This window comes from Zalophus californianus, chromosome 17 (assembly GCF_009762305.2).
Source record: "Zalophus californianus isolate mZalCal1 chromosome 17, mZalCal1.pri.v2, whole genome shotgun sequence".
In the NCBI taxonomy this organism is placed as follows: Eukaryota; Metazoa; Chordata; class Mammalia; order Carnivora; family Otariidae; genus Zalophus; species Zalophus californianus.
Window position 1 is genome coordinate 36,448,458 of NC_045611.1, and position 19,949 is coordinate 36,468,406.

Here is a 19,949-nt window from a genome sequence, read left to right on the forward strand (position 1 = left end):
TGGTGATTCTAAGCTTCTTTTCTACCTTCTCCAGCAAGCACAGGGCCAGCTGAAGCCCCCAGGGCCACAGAGACAGATTCAAGGAAGGGCACATGTAGCCAAGATCCTTCCTTGGCATTTTTCTTTTTTTTTTTTTTTTAAGATTTTTTATTTATTTATTTGAGAGAGAGAATGAGAGAGAGTACATGAGAGGGGGTAAGGTCAGAGGGAGAAGCAGACTCCCCGCCGAGCAGGGAGCCCGATGCGGGACTCAATCCCGGGACTCCAGGATCACGACCCGAGCTGAAGGCAGTCGCTTAACCAACTGAGCCACCCAGGCGCCCCTTCCTTGGCATTTTTCAATGTGGAGCTGGACAAGACAGGCTTTGCATTTAACAGAGTGAACAGGAGAACCTAAGCCAGCTTCCCTCCAGGACTTCAATAAATTATTCTTTCCTACTTCAGCCTTCCATTTCTTCCAACTGAAAGAATCCTACCTTTTTTTTTTTCCTTCTCCATTTCCCAATTCTTCTTTAATAAAGACAGAAGAATTTTAGTTTAGGGTGAAAAAGTTTTGAATTTCAAAACCACACATCAAAAATGATGCGGATCTGGGAGAGGCTGAGGAAAAGGAATGAAACCCCTCGTAACGATGACTCCCGCTTTTCCCACTGGCCTCGCGGTGCATCGTTCTTCTTCCACCAGACAGCAAAGGTCTGCATTCATTTTAACAACATCCCATTTAAAGAATCCATGTTTTCCCACCTCACGCAACAGAAAGCCACTCAGGGTCCAGGGGGTTGACACCTACAAGAAAATGGAACTGAGAAATCGTGACTGAAGTCGGTGAGTACTGGGGGAAAAGGTTATTCTAGTGCTAGGAACCTAAGTTACAAAGAATGAAGATGTAGGGATGCCTGGGTGGCTCAGTCGGTTAAGTGTCTGCCTTCAGCTCAGGTCATGATCCCAGGGTCCTGGGATCGAGTCCCACATCGGGCTCCTTGACACATGGGGAGCCTGCTTCTCCCTCTGCCTGCCGTTCCCCCTGCTTGTGCTTGCTGCCTCTGATAAATAAAAAAAATCTAAAAAAAAAAAAAAAAAAGAATGAAGATGTACAATTAGTGACATCTGCTTGAGTTTAGACTGATACCTGCTTGAGTAGATGTAAACTATAAGGAAAATTAAACACAGTCACCATTTTGAACATGTATTTTATTGAATAGAAATTTCCAGCAGAGCTATCATTAAGTACCTTTATCAGGAGATGCCTATGAGAATCTAAATTGGAGACAGGGACAGGCAGGCCTGTCAGCTCTTCCTGCAAAACCACCCAACACAGGGACAACAACCAGCCGGGCCTCGGGGTTTGGGGTGATGGGCCACCCAAGGTACAGTCCAGCATCCCCCATGTGTGGATCTAGATGAACAACAAAAAACTTTGCAGGTGTAGATTTAAATGACTACCAAAATGACTTCCTTTGGAGGTACTGTAAAAAATCAAATCTATCATGTTCAGTATTCCCCCCCTGAATGAAGTTAACCTCCTAAGTCAGCTGACCTTCTTATGTTTTTATTTATTTACTTTAAAAGCAAACCAAGTGCATACAGTGTCTTTTAAAAAGTCTTGTAAACGTTGCAAAGTTTTTAGGTGTTATTTATAATCTGAAGAGATTCATAAAAAACTACTGGACTTGTTAAGACTACAAATAGTAGCCCCCTTGTCCCCCCATGAAAAAAGCAATTGTTACAAAAATATAAAAAATAGACTAGCTTCTACTATGTAACCTCTCCACCAGAAACCTCACGACTCCAGGACACATTCTGTTTTATGTACCATCCAACAAGCACAAGTGCAATTTTCTCAATTTTTAAGGAAAAGTTCCTGAACGTTCCGTTTGTTACTTGAGATTGTAGCTACTTTCCGCACAGGGGCTGTAATGCTAGGAAGTAGGGACAGTCCGTAGTCTCCTATCGCCTTCCCCTGCAGGGGCCCAACACAGAAATTACAGCATAGGAGGCTGCCTTCAAAGCTCACGCCTCTTTGTACTTGTCTCTCTAGCTCTTTCGATTCCAATTTGGGACTCGCTGGGTTCCCGGGCTCCTCAGCTGGCCTTGGCTTCCCCCACTGCCTCCTGAGGAAGGCCACTGGTAGGAGGGGGCTCTCAGTGAAGGGGTTCTCAGATAAGCCTGCTCTTTGCAGAGCACCCACATTTTGGGAGTATGGGTCAGACCCCCACCCAGGTTTGCTAATGCCAGTAAAGTGGCAGGCTTGGTGGAGATACTCCCCTGGCTGGATAGAGGACTGATATCCCAGGACAGTCTGCAGAGTCTGGGGGGGTAGCCAGAAGCAAACGTGGAGGTGAAAGGTGGCATTAAGATACTTTGATAAACTTGGAATCCAATTACATGTATTCGTCCACAGCAGCCAAGCTACCAGGCACTTTGACCAATTATGAGCTAGGAAATGGGCTGAATTCAGTTTGAAACAACAAGACACTACAGGAGGGGGCTGGTGGTGAGGGCTTGACTGTGGTCAAGTCCTTGAGGATGCCCCTCCCTCATCTGGACATCTTCAGTGTTTCCTTATCCCTGCTGTCACCAACAGGGGGCGATGTATGTAAAGACTCAATGGAGCCCTTGGTCGAGACCGGTTGTTGGCTGACAGCAGGATGGATTCACACGTCAGCAGGCAGAATCCCTCCACAGGATAGGGATATTGCTGGGCTGTACTCTGCGTCCCCGAAGTCCAGGGAGTCCTCTCAGACGGGGGTCCCAGCCTAAGCATGCTTAAGAGAACCTTCACCCCCAAAGCCCTCACTACCTACTGCTCTATGTGCAGAGTCCTCACTACCTGCTGTGTGCTCCCACCCGGAGACCTGGTTCACACCCACTCTTCCCCTGCAGGACCTGCTGACCTTGGCCGTGGAGCCCAGTACCTGTCACAACCTAGCCTGGCATCCAGTCCCACCCCACCTGCACCATTCTTGTCTGAGAGACAGGCCATCTGCCTGCAGGCCAGAATGGTGGGCCCTTTCTGAGCCTCCAGCGGACTTCCAGGCTATCCTGTTTGAAGAACTAGATTTGCACACCGCTAAGGGTTTTATTTCACAGATCATGGTGGTGAGTGTGGGATTTCCAGTCCTCGCTCGCCACGACTGTCATACATTTCCCAACACCTTCTTACTTCTTCAGATCTGAAACATCTCTCGCCCAACATACCCTGGTTGTTTTAAACCCCAAATGATCTTACCAAAAGCAACAACAACGGATTCAGAGAACGCCGGCCACATGTGCGGAGCAAGTCCCCTCTACTTTGGTTGCTTCAAAAAAAAACAGGACTTCTGAGATATCCCCAATCACATTGCTCAGAAGAGAAGTGCTCCCAACATCAAGGCACAAAGAAAGAAGTCTCTTGGGGCAAAATGACAACAAAAGCGACCAGTGACCTTTGTGAGGCCTGAGGCAGAGTCGCTGGGGAAGGCAAGTTCAGTCTGGTGTGGGTGGGCATCAGGAGGAAGGCCTGACAAGCAGGTCTCCCTTTGGGTCTGAGCAGTCCTCATGCGTACTTCTCCAGGAATTTTATGTGAAAGTCCTTCACCTTCTGTAGAACCGTCTTCAGCTTCTCCACTGGAGGGAGGATGGTCATTCTGTCAGGAAAGAGGACAGCGTCAGCCTGGACACAAGTCGCTCTGGAAAAACGGAGAGGAAGGAAAGCAGGAGCTCTTTCCTTCACCTGTGTTGTGGAGATGAGGAGCTGTGGGCAAGCAGTGGGAGGGGGAGGGTGCGAAAGCACCAGCTCCAGGGCAGAACCTGGAACTCGCTGAACCACCCCCACCCCAATCCATACATTTACTTTTTACCCAAGTAATACATGGGACCAAAAGCAGAAAAATGGTGGCAGCATTAAGCTCACTGACAGGTCCGCCTGTTACGGAAGAAGGCCTGCACCACATTCTGACCAGTGCATACAACTTTCTCTAGAGCATGACTTGGTATTTCCTGCAGATACAGAGTGAGCCGTTCCTCCTGCTAGGTGGGCCTTTTAAAAAATCTCTTAAGAGGGGCACCTGGGTGGTTCAGTCATTAAGCGTCTGCCTTCAGCTCAGGTCATGATCCCAGGGTCCTGGGATCGAGGCCTGCATAGGGCTCCTTGCTTTGTGGGATGCCTGCTTCTCCCTCTCCCACTCCCCCTGCTTGTGTTCCCTCTCTCCTGTGTCTGTCAAATAAATAAATAAAATCTTTAAAATAAATAAATAAATAAAAATCTCTTGAGGGAGAACCTCCAGTCACAACTCTCCCTCCAAAGGCGCTCCCCAATTGCCATGGTAACTCACTCCTTCCTCTAATATTGCCAGTATGCTCCCCCACCCAAAAGGCAGCCCTCTCGATGTAACCGTTTCTTGAATGAGCCATGACTTGCCAAGATGAACCTAACTAGGGTGGAGAGGCTGAACACACACACACACACGCGCGCGCGCGCGCGCGCGCGATTGTCCATCCAGGGTATGACCTGAGTCAGGACTTGGCTCCAGGTGCTAACTAAGCTCATGACATTTCTTTTTTTAGCATCTGCTGCAGAAGACATCTGAGAGCACTGTGCGTGGAGAAGGTGCTGTACTGAACAGAACTGGCCTTGGTGGGTAAACCCCGGCTGAGCTGCTCCCGCTCGCTCAGCAACCCGGGCTGCCATCCCAGCAGGGTCAGCACACGCTGTGCAATGCGTCCCAGAAAGTAAACTGCTTCCATGTTTCGGATGCATCATCTCTGCAGACTTCTGGATGAGCTCCTGAGCACCTGGACGCTGTTTGCTACTGCATGGGATTGGGAAAGGACAGGGAAATAAAAAAAAGAAAACCCCACCGGAACATTTCAGATGGTATGCAATAGACGGAGGCAGTGGAGAGGGAGACAAGAGTGGTCAAGGAGATGACCTTGGGGCCCACGCATAGTGTTCCTGAATCCCTGGACCCAGGTCTCAGCGCGGCTCTGCAGCAGGACGGGGGGATGGTCTGCTGCAGGGGGGTTGGGCTGCACACATCTCAGTCTCTGGAGCCAGCCCGTGCTCTGCAATAAGAAGCCCCAAGTTTTCCAAGACCAAGCTGGGACCAGCCCCATGCTGCAGACAGACAGAGGTACCTGAAGTGGTAGGTGCCTTCCCTCTGCCCGAAGCCACTGCCCGGTACGACGCAGATGCCGGTCTCCTCGAGGAGCTTCATGCAGTAGAACATGTCCGGGGCCATTTTATGGGCCTGTGGGAGCAGAGCAGAACTTAGGCTTCGTTTATGGCTTTGTACAAACACACCACCAAAGGGGCGCCTGGGTGGCTCAGTTGGTTAATCGACTGCCTTCAGATCAGGTCATGATCTCAGGGTCCTGGGATCGAGCCCCGCATCGGGCTCCCTGCTCCACGGGAAGCCTGCTTCTCCCTCTGACCCTCCCGCTGCTTGTGTTCCCTCTCTCGCTGTCTCTCTCTCTCTCTGTCAATTAAATAAATAAATAAAATCTTAAAAAAAAAAAAAACAAAAAACAAACACACCACCAAAAACTCGAAAGCAAGTAACCGCTGGAGCGGCAGGTTCTTTCCCACGGCGGGGCCCTTCTCCCCTCCCTGCAAGGACTGAGGCAGGACAGCGGCCGCAGCCGAAGCGGGTGCAGGGAGCAAGGAACCTGAGGGCTACTTCAGGATGGCCATGGGCTGCGGTACTTTGGTCTCGCCCAGGACCAGGCTCCGTCCTTTGTGACCCACACCCAGGCAGCAGCGCCATAGGCATCTTGTATGCCAAGCGCATAACCCTCTGGCAATAGGCCCTGAGGGCTGTGCCCAGGCGGGCTTTCAGAGAACAGCTTCCTGGGGGCTCCGGTTCACGGTGCTTCTCACACCTCGGTTCGTACAACCTGCGGTACCCGCTGAATGGGTGCTCAGCCTCCAGCACCAGGGATTCTGCCTCAACAGGTCTGAGTCGGGGAGGGCCCAGGTTCTGAATGTTTAACAGAGGTTTGGGGGTCATGAGGACAACACTTTCAGAAATACCGCTCTGGCCCTTGATCCTCAAAGTAGGGTCTGGGGCAGGGCCTGGAAGCATTGCACACACAGAATCCTGGGCCCTCTGTGACTTCCTGCAGCGGCAAGCAGCATTTTAACAAGACCCCGGGGTGATTTCGCATCCACACACTAGCTGGGACAAGTGCTGCTCTAGGACAGTCACTGCGCAGAGTAGATGCCGTCGTGGCCTCTTCAGTTTTAAATGCATCACGTCATGCATGGGGCACCTGCCTTCTGAACACTGGCATTCAGAGCCCAGATTGGCACTGCTCGCCCAGGGCTGACCTCACCTCTGCCCCTTCACCACAGCATGCTGCAGGGCTGGGCTTCCGAGAGCTCACCATCTTTCTGCTGTAAGCACCATCTGGCTGAAGGGTCCACGAAATTCCAAGCCCCCAGAGCCAGCACTTTTGCTCCCCAAGACAAGAAACAGCCGCCAACCCAGCAATTCCAAGTGAACCCAGTGCGCCCCCGCCCAGCACCCCAGACCTGAGCTGCTTCCACGGCCTTGCTGGGTATGAAGATCCGAGGAAAGGCGTACATAGCGCCCTGCAAGGGGTTGCAATGAATTCCAGGGACTTGGTTAAACAGATCTTCTGTCAGCTTAGCCTTTTTGGCCAGATTACCCAGGACAGACTCTTTCTCCTGAGGAGACACAGAAAACACAGGAGTCAGCATATCTCTGGGCATCATGGAACAGCTCCAGCCACTGGAAACTGTTCCTCAATGTGGGAGCAACGGAGCAGCCTGGTGAAAAGTGAGCTCGTGTGTGCACGAACAGGGCAAACCAGGGGGGTGGGTGAAACACATCCCTCTCCAGGAACGTCTTCCCTGGGTGCTCAGCCCAGAAGGCTGCCCACGGCCCCGGGGCACACAAGTACAGGGAGTTCTGGGTGACAGGTAGGTCCTGCATAGCTTGTCTCATGGTTTCTATTCTTGTACAGGAGGTCCTTCCTGAACACGAGAAAACCCCCGTCCCAGCCCAGAAGTCTGAATGGACCCAGCCCTGGTTGGAATGCTCTAGAACATGCATCTAGGAGCTGGCCCAAACTCTTCATTTGGGGGGAGGCCACTCTCAATCCGTGTGGTGTGCATAGCGCATGTGATCCAGGCAAAGCAAATCAGTGACCAGCTCAGAGGTGAACATTTCCAGGACTTCTGCTGAACGGGGATGAAAGCTATGGCCTGAGGGTGAATGAAACGTGGTCCACACGTACAAGGAACTATCATTCAGCCTTTAAAAGGAGGCAAATCCTACCACATGCTATGACTCAGGTGTACCTTGGGGGCATTATGCTGAGTGACATAAACCAGTCACACAAAGACAAATATGTGTGGTTCCACGTAGATGAAGTACCTAGAACAGTCCTATTCATAGGGACAGAAAGTAGAAGAGAGGTTAGTAGGGGCTGGGGGCACAGGGAAACAGGGACTTAGTGTTTAACGGGGACGGAGTTTCAGTTTGGGATGAGGAAAAGGTTCTAGAGATCAATGGTGGTGATGGCTGCACAACAGTGTGAATGGATTTGATGTACTAAATTGTTCAGTTAAAAATGGTTAAAATGGTAAATTTTACATCCTCTGTATTTTACCACAATTTAAAATAATGTGAGCCTCGAACAGCAGGGGCCTGACTTTTTGGTTACATGACCCATACATTTTTTTTTAAACTGGTTAAAGTTGGGTTTTTGTCCCTTGCAGCTGAAAGGGACGATCACTTCGTGCTGCAAGGACGGCCGGTCAGTGCCATGCCCATCCCTTCCTCCTTTTCGGTTTAGTAACAGAAGCCCCCCAGGTGTTCTCAAGATGCGTGGCCCTTCCCTTGGGGTGCCCACCCACCCGTGGGGCTCACGGGTGAGGAAGAGGGAGGAATCTTCCACCTGAGAACACAGCCCAGCCGCATCTTCACACTTACCCTCATGGGGTGGTTCCAGCCAAGAGGAGCCGTGAGCACCCCCAGGAGGCCATCTGGAGAGAGGCCGGCTACGGTGACCCCAAGCCCAGCGTGAATGCTTGTGACCCTGCGGTGGCAGTGACGTGAGGGACCACAGGACACAGTGACTCACCCTGCGGAACTGCTCGAAGGATTCCTCTCCAGGTACTGGGGGGTTCACGACAATGTCCATGGCAGCCTGCCCGGACACTGGCGGGCACAGTCGCACGGACAGCAGCTTCACCAGCTGGCCTTTGATCTCGGGGTGCAGGTTGATCACCTCCATGTAGCCTCCTCTGTAGCCACACCTGCAGGGTTGAAGGGACAAAGACCCACTGGTCACAGAGAGGCCTCAACTATGTGCCATCGGGTCAGCCAGAATGTTCTATAAGCATCCCCACGCCCAACACGGAGCGGCCAGGTGTGGCCGAGTTCATCCCAATGGGACGTGAATGCAGTGACGTGGGCGAAGTCCACGTCACTTCCTTACAAGGAAAAAGCATGCTCTCTCCTCCTTTCTCTTTTCCCATTTCCTGAGAAATGGAGACACCGGAGCAGCAGGCTCAGTGCTGGAGATGGACGCCTCGTGTGGACAAGGCAGAGCCCAAGTCCGCAAGTGACCTCGAGGTCAGCCTGTCCTGACCTCCCCCGCCTTTGGGCTGTTAGGTCACGGGCACCTTGTTTCAGCCACTGTATTTAGGGGCCTCTTTGTTAAAGCAGCTTAGCCTGAGGCCTAGCTAATACACAGGCCCCTGTTCCAAAAGGGCCCATGACTCAGGCCTGCACAGGCTCCAGGGCTGGATACAGATTCCCTGGGGCCATGAGCACAGCCGGAGGACTTCTGCCAAAACTCCTGTTGCCTGAAAACAAAGTCAACCCAAAGGAGAGCAGAGCTGAGCAAGACAATGAGACCAAGCTAGAAATCAGAGACAGAGTCGCATCAACATCTTCCCGGACTTTTCACCCATATTAATTTAAAAAGCCTCTTTGGTGTAGGTCGGTTCAAGTCGAGTTTCCATTAGTTATCACCACAAGGATCCTGACTGATACAGAGTCAAGTCACATGAAAGTAAGCTGAGATATGCAATGAGTTAAAAAAAAAAAAAAACCTTCCAGAACTGAATCAGCTCTAGCAGTCACACTTTCTGGAACTGTGCCTCCTCCTCTGGGCTGTGATTGATAACGTTGGGACTAATGACTACAGAAATGCAGACTCCCTGAGGCAGGAATCTAGTCTTACCTTCCTCTGTATACTCCACACCCTCAACCTCAGAGCACCTGACACAACGAGACACTCAGTAAAATGCCACTGGTATCAGCCTGCAGAACTGAACCAGCAAAGGCAAGTTCCCACATCTCATCTCTCAGCTGGATCTTCCAAGGCAAGAAGATAAATTCTGGTATCTCAGAAGGGTTTCCCCTAACAGAGGCTAAAAGAACTTTCTGCTTAATCCTCTGCTGTTGAGCAGAAAATCAAATTGAGAAGAGCAGTCTGATCTCAGGTCAGCAGGATCTGAGGACTGTGGGGCATAACTCAGGATTCCAACATCCAGGAGACTATTAAAGGAATAAAGAACACAACGCAGAGATGGCTAGGTATGTGATAAAAACACTTGAGCTTGAAAAATGAGTTAATAGAGAACAGACTTATTTAGGAAAAGAGCTACATAGCACATGAGTCTAGCAAAGATAAAGCACTACTAGGACCATAGACCAGAAAGACCAGCATAAATTAACCCCTGCCCACATTAAATCAAGCCAGTTGGGCAGTCATCCCAAAGGCACAGCTCCCTCCACCTGACCAAAATGTTTCTCCAAGCTTCACAGTTCCATCAGCCTCCAGCTCAACAAGGGAGACCCTTCCCCCATCCTAACACCTGGCGCATGAAAGACCCCCCCCCCCCCAGTGTTGGGGGGATGAATGCCCTAGTCTTTCCTTCTAAGCCTCTTTTGCAGTTTCCCCCTCTTCTCCCACAGCTTCTGAGCAGTGAGGGCCTAGACCAGTCCTTAGACCTCTTGTCTACCTACACTCACTGCCTATGGTATGTCCCGGCTCAGAGATCTAACAACTCGTTCACTGCATCTCCCAAACTTAAATCAGCTGGCTCTCGGCCCTGAGCTGGGAACTCACACAACCATCTCTATCTGGACATCCAATGGGCATCTGCAAATTCAACACATCAAAAAAACAACTCCCAATCTTTTCCCCAAACCTGCTTTATCCACAGCCTTCTTCATCCACTGATGGCAACTCCATCCTTCCTGTTGTTTGAATAAAAAACTTGCGAATGAAACTTGACTCCTCTCTCACAATCACCTTTTCCATCAAGCAACTCCTGTCCACTCCACCTTCAAATATATCAGGATCCAGGGTCTCCTCCACATCTCTATCCTGGCCCACAGTACCCGCCTGGCTGTACAGCCTCTTGTCTTAAGTCTCTGTTCCTGCCCCTACCATACAGCAACCAGACAGCAGTTAGTAAAACATAAGTCGGGTGAGTTCACACCCCTGCTCTAATCCTCCAATGGCTCCCATCCTGCTCTGAGTAAAAGTAAAAACTAACTGGGGCGCCTGGGTGGCTCAGTCGTTAAGCGTCTGCCTTCGGCTCAGGTCATGATCCCAGGGTCCTGGGATCGAGCCCATCGGGCTCTCTTCTCTGCAGGAAGCCTACTTTTCCCTCTCTCACTCTCCCTGCTTGTGATCCCTCTCCCGCTGTGTCTCTGTCAAATAAATACATAAAATCTTTAAAAAAAAAGTGAAAACTAACCTAAGTAGCCCAGGTGATCTGGCCTCCTATGACTTCTTTGGTCTCAACATCTGCCACTTTCCCCCCTCACGCACTCGTTTCCAGCCCTGTTTCCCTGAACATTCCAGGCATGCCTCAGGGCTTTTGCACATGCTATTCCCTCTCTTAGAATGCTTCTCCCTCAGATACCTGCCTAGCTCCCTCCGTCCTCCTCAGTGACCCTGCCCCCACCACCTGGCATTCCCATTTCTTCTCTATTTTTGTCCACCTGACACATGATTTTATTCATTTGTCTACTAATTCTCTCTCTTCACTAGAAGCTAGCTGTTAGGGCAGGGATGGCTGTGGTTTGCTCTCTGCTGTACCCTCAGTGCCGAGATCAGTACAGGACTCACAGTAGGTCATCCATAAGTATTAGCTGAACGAACAAATACAGGATTGAAGCAGACTCCCTGACCCCAGTGCTAGGGTGAGGTGCACATACAGCTTGGTCCCCTGGTCTGATGGCATTTGTCCACTCAACCTGCCTTCCCTGGCCCCTCAGATTTCAGTGTCAGAACCACAGTGATAGAGCGGGCAGAAAACACTAGTGTTAGAAGCTGTTGTAGGTCCGGCTTTCATTTGCATTGTTTACCGTGGTCAGATTTCTTTCAAGCGGGACCTTATTTTATGAGCCTCTGCACGAGGGCTGTCCTCACACCACAGGGCCCCCGGGCAGGGGATATGGCCTGTCTCCTGCTTCTTGGATCAGCAGAGGCCGTAGGTAAGGGCAGCCTTCTCCGTCCAGCAGGGTGACTGTGGGGCAGGGTGGAAGAGCACTGGTATGGGGCAGGCCCCGAGGCAGTGGGAGGGAGGTGGAGGCCAACGTACTCGCCCATGTAGCCCTTGGAGGTAGAGTGGAAGGATGCAAGCTCCACGTTGCTGGAGTACTCGGGCCCCATCTCGTAAAGTACCTTCTTAAAGGAGTGGAATTTGCAGTCTGGAGAGTACACGTTGTCCTGGTACACCTGGGGGAGAGGACAGGACAAGCACAGTCACCCACATTCCCCAAGAGACCTGAGCTCATGCAGGCTGCTGCCGAGGGAGGGCGTGGGTGCTCAGGCTCAGCCTGCAGTCAGGCTGTGTGCTATGAAGCCCAACCTCTGATGCTACTTCCAGGAAGGAGCCAGACCAAAGAACCTTCCTGAACAAGTAAGGAGGAAGGGCTTTGGGCTGGATGCCCACTTGATTTCTCCCATTCACCCACACTCACCTCCACCCCATCTCTGGACCTTTCTACCTCATCTGACCAGTGAGGACGTTAAGGACTCCTACCCGCCCAGGCAAGTTTTCTCCCTGAATGTTTACTTCCTTCCATAAGACTAATAATGAAAGCAGTCCATTTAGCTGTCCTCTGACCCCCCTACTTGAAGAGCTAAATGTGTTGCTCTCTTGGCCCTTTACGCCACCTACCCCATTAGGAACCATTCTGTTTCTCTGTTCATCTCGCTGCCAGCCTTCCACAGACTGCACCCATGAGCGGCGCCCACATATGCTCTGTTCTTTCCTGTGCACACAGTCTACACTCAGCAGACAAGCACCCCACTCTGCCCTTGGGGATGAACTTCCCACACTCATGTTAGGGATCAGGGAAACGGAGGCTCTCGGGGACACTGTGGGGCCATGGGAGGGTCAGCCCAGCTCCACCTTCAACAAGCTATGCACAGCCCTCCCTCTCTTCCTCCCCCACCCTCTCCTCTTCCCAGACCTGAAGGGGAGGAGGTCTACACACCAGGTCACTCTGCTGCCCCTTCTCTCCTTCCAAAATGAAGACTGTTAACACCTGATACTAATAGAACCCTGTATGTTAACTATACTGGAATTAAAAATATATTTTTAGACCCATCTGTTAATCATGGCAACAATGTGGTGAGTAAGCTGTGTGTGTGTGTGCGAGCACATGTGAGTGTAGGGTTCAGGCGGTGTGGGGGGTGCTAGTGAGCAAAGAAATGAAACCTACGTGCTAGAAGCTACCACTGACCAGAAATCAGAAGAAATGAAGAAGTGGAAAGAGAATTTGACAGGCCTTGAGTTTCTTCCTTACAAAGCAGGAAAAGAACGAGCACCCTCGGCTCCAGAACTGGGGTTTCAAGAAGCAGCAATCATGAAATTAATTAAGATTTCCCTACCCCCCTCCCCACAGGCTGGTAGACACAGAAGCACAAGGAGGCACAGGAACACAGCATTATGCCCACCCAGAGCCCACTCTCCCTTCCCGGGAATGAGTCCCTCAGCGTGCCCTCAAGGAACGCTGCCCCCCCCCACCCCCGCTCTCAGGGGACAGAGCTCACCCCTTGCCTGGGGCCTTCTCAATTTGCATATTGCAACCACTGGCCACAGTGATTGGTTCAGCAATGGGCATGTGACCCCCAAGCTGCACCAATGAGGCTCAATTCTGAGACTTTTGTAGGAATCACCAGGAAGAAATGCTCTTTCTAGGCTGGAAGACAGCAGGGCTGTGTGTGAGCTCAACATGGAAGGACAGAGAATCTGAGAGATAGGGTTTGGGTCCCTGGACTTAGCCCCACACCCGTTACCCCTACCATCCTTTAATTTTTCTTTTAAGTTTAAAATGGTTTAACTTCCTGAAATTTAAAGCCAAGAATCCAAACCAATATAGGAATGATTTAGGTCACAGTTTCATAGGTTGTAACATCCTCATCCTTGGTTAGAATCACTCCCCCAACACCTCGAAAGTTCTCTCTGGCTACAGAAGAGTCAAATCTGGCTCCCTCCCCCTAGAAGAGAAAGCTCAGCTTCACTCCCCATGGAGGAGAGAGCTGAGCAACTCTTACCTCATCAGCCAGGAGAAAAAGCTTCTCTTCCCAGGCAAAGTGAATCACATCTTCTATGCACTTTCTGCTTTGTACCTGACCTAAAAAAATCCCCAACAAAACCAGAATGCAGCTTGTAATGCTGTTTAAATTGTCCCTAAGTAAGAACCCCACCCAGAATCACTCAGGGCTTCTATGTTCCCGCATGACCCTTAGGGATCACCCTCCCTAGTTGCTGTGCCTGATAGGGTGTAGTCAACCTCTAGGGACCCTCAAGTGTTGGCCCCATCTGTCTGACTCATTTAAGCCATGTACATGGAGGGAGAAGTGTCTCACACTCAGCTTTCTTGTTACTCTTATGAGAGGGGTGTGTGTGTGTGTGTGTGTGTGTGTGTGTGTGTGTGTGTGTGTGTGTGGTGTGTGTGTGTAGGGATATGTTTGTCTGGGCTAGAGGACAGTGTCCTCAAGAGCAGGAAAATAAAACTGAAGGGGTTAAATCAATCAGCTCTGCGCCCCCCCACCCCTTACCACACACCAACAGCAGCCAACGGTGAGAATCACACTAGCTGATGGAGAGGTCCCACAATGTCCCAGAGAGGCACACACAAGATCTGTATGGCTCATCGGCTATCCTTAAAGGCAGTACTCAGCAGGTGCTTGGCAAATATTTGCCAAGTAAGCACTAAATTAACAAGCCTGTGCACCTGCTCTGGTGTCTCCTGTCAGCCGCCATGTGGGAACTATGCATCGCTGCTGATGACCGGGAGCGGGCTGCAGTCCTCCCTTTCAAGGTCCCTCCCTTTGAGGACTTGACTCAACACGAGCAGTGGAAACCACCACCCCCCAAGTTACAGAAATGAGTACAAAGGGCAAAACAGTACTCTTCCAGTTCACAGGAAATACAATGGGTTTGAGGTAGGGAAGGACCAAATGCTACAAGGTGGAAATGGAAACTTTCTCCCGTGTTTCCTGATCCCTACTCTGGGCAGTGCCAGGGGTGCTCCCATACCCTCCAGGAAACACCACTACAGTCAGGCTTGCCGATTGCTCAAAAAAGGCTGCTTCTTTACTGTGCATATATGTGTATCTACGGGTATTACCTATAACTACGTGTGTATGTGTGTCTATCTATGCACATTATTTATGTATACATATGTATCTTGATGCAGCGCAAACCTGAAGACAAGGACAGACATACACCCCTCTCATAAGAGTAACAAGAAAGTTGAGTGTGAGACACTTCTCCCTCCATGTACATGGCTTAAATGAGTCAGACAGATGGGGCCAACACTTGAGGGTCCCTAGAGGTTGACTACACCCTATCAGGCACAGCAACTAGGGAGGGTGATCCCTAAGGGTCATGTATACATAAATAATGTATACATAGAGTGTGTTATGGAAATATATGTTATATTTATACATATATACACATATGTTATGTCTGGAAAAAAATTAGCTATGTCTCACAAAAGCACTGTATGATTCAACCAGAATCTCAGCCTTGAACTATCTAAGCAATGAACCAATTCCTTTACTGAAGGTCCAACTTTTCTCTTGCCAAGAAAGCGCCAAACCAGGCTTCCTTTGAAGCTCAGGGTTCTGGGATTCTGGAAGGATGGCAGTCCTCGATTCTACAAGGAACCAGCCACTTTCCCACAGACTGACAGGTTGTGGCTACCCAGGAGGCTGAGCCTGCCTGCAAACCCTACTGGGCTTGCCTCTGATCCCACTAACTATCCTGTTAGAATGCAGTCAAAGATCTGAGCAGCAAGAATATCAAAACCATGTGCACATAATGCCAAGGGGAGTGCAAAGAGGAACTAAGTCAGGACCAGGGCCTCAGAAAGCCTGCCGCTCAGCAGAGGGAGTGGACCCACTATATGCAAATAATTCCACTGAGGTGTGCAGCGCAAACCTGAAGGACAGAGCTTGTTTCTCTCCAGTGCCTGCAAGTCACTCAGAATATGCCTCAGAGCCTGCGAATGGATAGACACATGCGGTGGGTGGTGTCAAAGGGACCAGGGCACAGCTGTGCCCAGCAGGGGGAGACACGAGACCACCTCACAGAAGGGATGACTTCGACACAGAAGGCTGGAGAGGGGTCTTCCAGGCCTCTCACCACAGGCTGGGCCAGAGGAAATTTCCCACAACCGAAAGAGAAAATCTGTCACTTGAGCCTGCTCAGGGTCCTTCCCTTCTTCGAGTAACAGAGCCCAGCTGTTCTACGGAGAATTGCCTCTTTTTGAGCTCCAGCAGGGGCAAGGGACACACACCTGACCAGAATCTTGATTTGACTGGTTCAGGGATGGGCAGGTGACCCAACTTGGGCCAAAGAGAGTCTGGCCTGGAATTTTTGTTAAAAGTATGGGCGAGGCTCTCTGCTGAGGTTGCTCAGCGGGCAGGCCATGGCTGGAGCTGCTGAAGGTCACGCCAAGGACAAAGCCTTCCTGAGGACTCCAACCAAGACCTGGGAAAGGGATCAAGGTTCCTAGGACAATGATGCTGACTCAGGTGTGCTGCTTTACCCCTGGACTTTACAGTTCTAGGACCCAACCTCTTCAGCCTTTAGCTGGGTTTCTGTCTTAAAACTCAGAGAGTCCTGGCTTATTATCCCAATCCATCTTGACACCTTTCAGCCAAAGTGGTCACAGTGTGTGGTCCAGACAAGATACATGGCCATCACAGGTAGGTTTCTATTTTCCATCCCCCATCTTCCAAGAGCTGACTGATACTTCACACATTCAGACCCCAGAAAGCAAAACCAGCTTCTGCCACTCATACAGTTACTCTTTAAAAATTACTCATATTAATATACACTCACACGATCCCTTTACCTAAAATAGTCAAGTCTTTGATGCGAATATTTCTTCCCAGACAGCCAGGTGAAAAGATATACGTAAATGTCTGGCTAAGAAGTTACCAGCCCTCTAACAGAAACTAGGCATACAGAGTATTTCCCAAGATATAGCACCTGCTACTACTCCAAGCTGGGACCAGGAGCATCAACATCACCTGGGAGCTCATTAGAAAAACAAATTCTCAAGCCGCGCCGCCCCCAACCTAATTACATCAGAGTACCTTGGAGTGGGGTCCAGCAGTTTGTTTTTTAACAAGTAAAGTCGGAGAACCAATGTCCTAGGGTGGTGGTTCTCATCCTCAGTGCAGGGAATATTGATGCCTGGGCCCGATCCCCAGAGATTCTGGCATGCAGCCCTGTCTTTAGCATTTTTAAAAGCTCCCTTTGTGATTCTAATATGCAACCGAGTTTGAGAACCCAGCTGCAGTCATTTTCCTACTTCGTTCTGGTTAGACTCTGCATCCCTACCTCCAGGGAGCTGATGTACATAAATGAGTGTTACAGCCGCCGCACCCATTTCTGCACTCAGGAATTCAAGTGCTGCTTTCAGCTGATTGAAGCATCATTTGATGTTCCAAAGAAGCAGATTCCACAATCAACTCCAACTCATTTTGGCCCTGACCCATTTATCTCAACAAAGGAGGAGAGAGGAGCCCTTGTTCTCGGCATCCAAATAGCACTGGGGGCAAATGAAGCCAGTGGCCCAGAAAGATCAAAACAGGGAAGGCTGTGCATTTTTTTATAAGAAAAATGTGTAAAAATAGTGCTTTTCAACTTCTGGAAACAGGGTTTTTCAGTTTGTTTGCTGTTGTTTTTAACAAGGCATTTCCTCCTCAGGTCTCAAAGTACACAAGTAACGCTGTGTCAAAGGAAAAAATGCACACACCAGCATTCTGATAACTGGTTCAGCAAAACAACTCGGAGTAAAGGTAAAATGAGGCCTATGATTCATGGTGGCAGGTTGTGTGTAAATAACCTCAAGGAGATTCTTTGCGAATGCAAGAACGTGAAAAAAAAAAACTGGTTTTAATAATAATACAACCCTGTCCAAGAAAAAAAAAAGCCTGCATTTGTTCACCTAAGCTGGCCTGGCTGGTGGCAGATTTTATGGCTTTATGTTAGCAAATCTGGCATTGGATTGGGAGACTGGGAGCAAAGAGAATGTCGCATTACTTAACTCTTTAGTGTCCAGACGTGTAGTACACACCAGCTGCCCTGCCCCCACCGCCCAAGAAACTGGCGAAGAAGTGAAGCACAGGGGCACCCGGGTGGCTCAGTCGTTGGGCATCTGCCTTCAGCTCAGGCCATGATCCGAGGGTCCTGGGATCGAGCCCCGCATCGGGCTCCCTGCTCCGCGGGAAGCCTGCTTCTCCCTCTCCCACTCCCCCTGCTTGTGTTCCCTCTCTCACTGTGTCTCTTTTTGTCAAATAAATAAATAAAATCTTAAAAAAAAAAAAAAGTGAAGCACAGACCTGTGGGGTTCCCGGGATTGATGATACACAGCACCTTGGGGTCACAGTGGTCTTTGGCCTCCTGCACGGCCCGCCGGAGCTCGTTCACATTTAGGGCCCAGCAGTTCTCCTCATCTAGGTAATAGTTCACCTGGATGGCATCGAGCTCGGAGATGACAGCCGAGTAGAGGGGGTACTGTGGGATGGGGATCATCACGCCGGTCCGGGACTTGCCACCCCCAGACACCAGGATCTTCAGGATTGTCTGCAACAGAGAAGTCACGGCTTCCAGGGACACCGCCAATCTCCACCCTTTGGGGGCTGCCAGGCAGACTCCCCAGGAGGCCCCAACCCCAGCCTTTTACCAGCCACCCCACTGCCCGCCTTCAGTGCAGCCCCCTTTGAGCTGCTTGACTTCCCTGAGTCTCACTGTCCCCATCTTTTTTTTTTTTTTTTTTAAGATTTTATTTGACAGAGGGCGCCTGGGTGGCTCAGTTGGTTAAACAACTGCCTTTGGGTCAGGTCATGACCCTGGAGTTCCCAGGATCGAGTCCCGCATCGGGCCCCCTGCTCAGCAGGGAGTCTGCTTCTCCCTGACCCTCCCCACTCTCATGTGCTCTCTCTCTCAAATAAATAAATAAAATCTTTAAGAAAAAAGATTTTATTTGACAGAGAGAGCACAAGCAGAGGGAGAGAGAGGGAGAAGCAGGCTCCCTGCTGAGCGAGGAGCCCAATGTGGGACTCGAATCCCAGGACCCTGGGGTCATGACCTGGGCCGAAGGCAGCTGCTTAACTGACTGAGCCACCCAGGCGTTCCTCACTGTCCCCGTCTTTAAGACGAGGTCTGCCGTGAGGAGTAAGCAAAATGAAATGCCTTGAAGTTCTTAGCACAGTAGTTAAAGGACTCCATGCTTATACTTTTTAAAGAGGCCTTTTAAAGCAGTAATCCACAAACTGGCCCTGTCTTGGCCCTTAAGCTCATTCTGTATGTCCTGGCGGGGAGGAGGGACAGGAATCTGTCTTGTTAGTAATTACCGGTGCCCACAGCTGGGCAGACCCTTGAACAAGGAAGGGGTTGTCGAATCAGGATAAAATACCCAACTTCCACCACCAGGTGGCGCTTGAACCCGGTTGTTTCCACCGCTGTGCGGCTGAAGGTTTGCAGGACTCCTGAGAAACCAGGCCACAGGAACCCCGTGAGGATACTGGGGAGCGGGGGGGTCGGGGGGGGCAATAACTGATTGCAAACCCTGTTCTGGAGAAGTTCCCACCTTACACACAGGCTTAGTTCCTTGCTGCAAGAATGCCCCTGGATTCAGAAGCTCAACAACTTGATTCCTTTTTCTTTTTTTTTAAAGATTTTATTTATTTGAGAGAGAGAATGAGAGAGCGCACATGAAAGGGGGAAGGGTCAGAGGCAGAAGCAGACTCTCTGCTGAGCAGGGAGCCCGATGTGGGACTCGATCCCGGGACTCCAGGATCATGACCTGAGCTGAAGGCAGTCGCTTAACCAACTGAGCCACCCAGGCGCCCCAACTTGATTCTTTTCACTAAATCTTGAGGACACCTCCCTCTGCTGCTCTAGGACCTTGGCCTGTATGTGGGCTTCTCTGGGAATGAAGAGAGGCCTTGACAGCAGAACACAGTGGAAGATTCGATGGTTGGAGACCTGAGCCCCAACACTAGAATCCCAAAGGTTAAGGTTTAAGGTTACTGGGCCTGTTTCGTCATGGGCTCCAGTAAGAGCTGAATGCATCTGAAAGGCTTTGGGAAAGGATTAAAGCACTCAACAAACATTAGAAACAAGAGCCTTGGAGGTCATAAGACGAAGATAACCCCATTAAAGGAAGAGTCAGCACACACTCCCTGAGGAGGGAAAATGAATGAATTGAAGTCCCCAGCACTGATTAGGCACAGGAAGGAGCATGCTCCATGGGAATGGATGAGCACAGGTCCCTCAGACCCAGGACTTCAGAGCCCTTCTGCTAAGCACACTTTGATACCAGCCCCTCTTCACCCCGTCCACAGCTGACCCCCAGCCCAAGCCACCTCTTTCCTCATCTCCTAAACACTTGCTCACATCCATTATGCTCCTTCCCTGCCAAAGTTAAATCTTAACATAAATC

General features: G+C 50.4%; 1 protein-coding gene across 3 annotated transcripts in view; it reads right to left on the reverse strand.

The window, feature by feature from the left end:
• Window positions 1-1,177: 1,177 nt before the first annotated feature.
• The window catches only part of GPT2 (glutamic--pyruvic transaminase 2), a 34,796-nt gene continuing 16,024 nt past the window's right edge, over window positions 1,178-19,949 (reverse strand). The window contains exons 6-13 of one of the 3 annotated variants that reach the window (XM_027619358.2): window positions 17,845-18,088; window positions 13,537-13,616; window positions 11,573-11,709; window positions 8,089-8,263; window positions 6,512-6,667; window positions 5,116-5,228; window positions 4,612-4,787; window positions 1,178-3,626 (exon numbers count right to left, since the gene is read on the reverse strand). In XM_027619358.2, coding sequence (XP_027475159.1) covers window positions 3,622-3,626; window positions 4,612-4,787; window positions 5,116-5,228; window positions 6,512-6,667; window positions 8,089-8,263; window positions 11,573-11,709; window positions 13,537-13,616; window positions 17,845-18,088 — 1,086 coding nt within the window. In that variant the 3' untranslated portion in view covers window positions 1,178-3,621. Of the gene's footprint in view, window positions 3,627-4,611; window positions 4,791-5,115; window positions 5,229-6,511; window positions 6,668-8,088; window positions 8,264-11,572; window positions 11,710-13,536; window positions 13,617-17,844; window positions 18,089-19,949 lie in introns of all 3 variants that reach the window. The other 2 variants (XM_027619357.2, XM_027619359.2) reach the window with 2 other exon arrangements.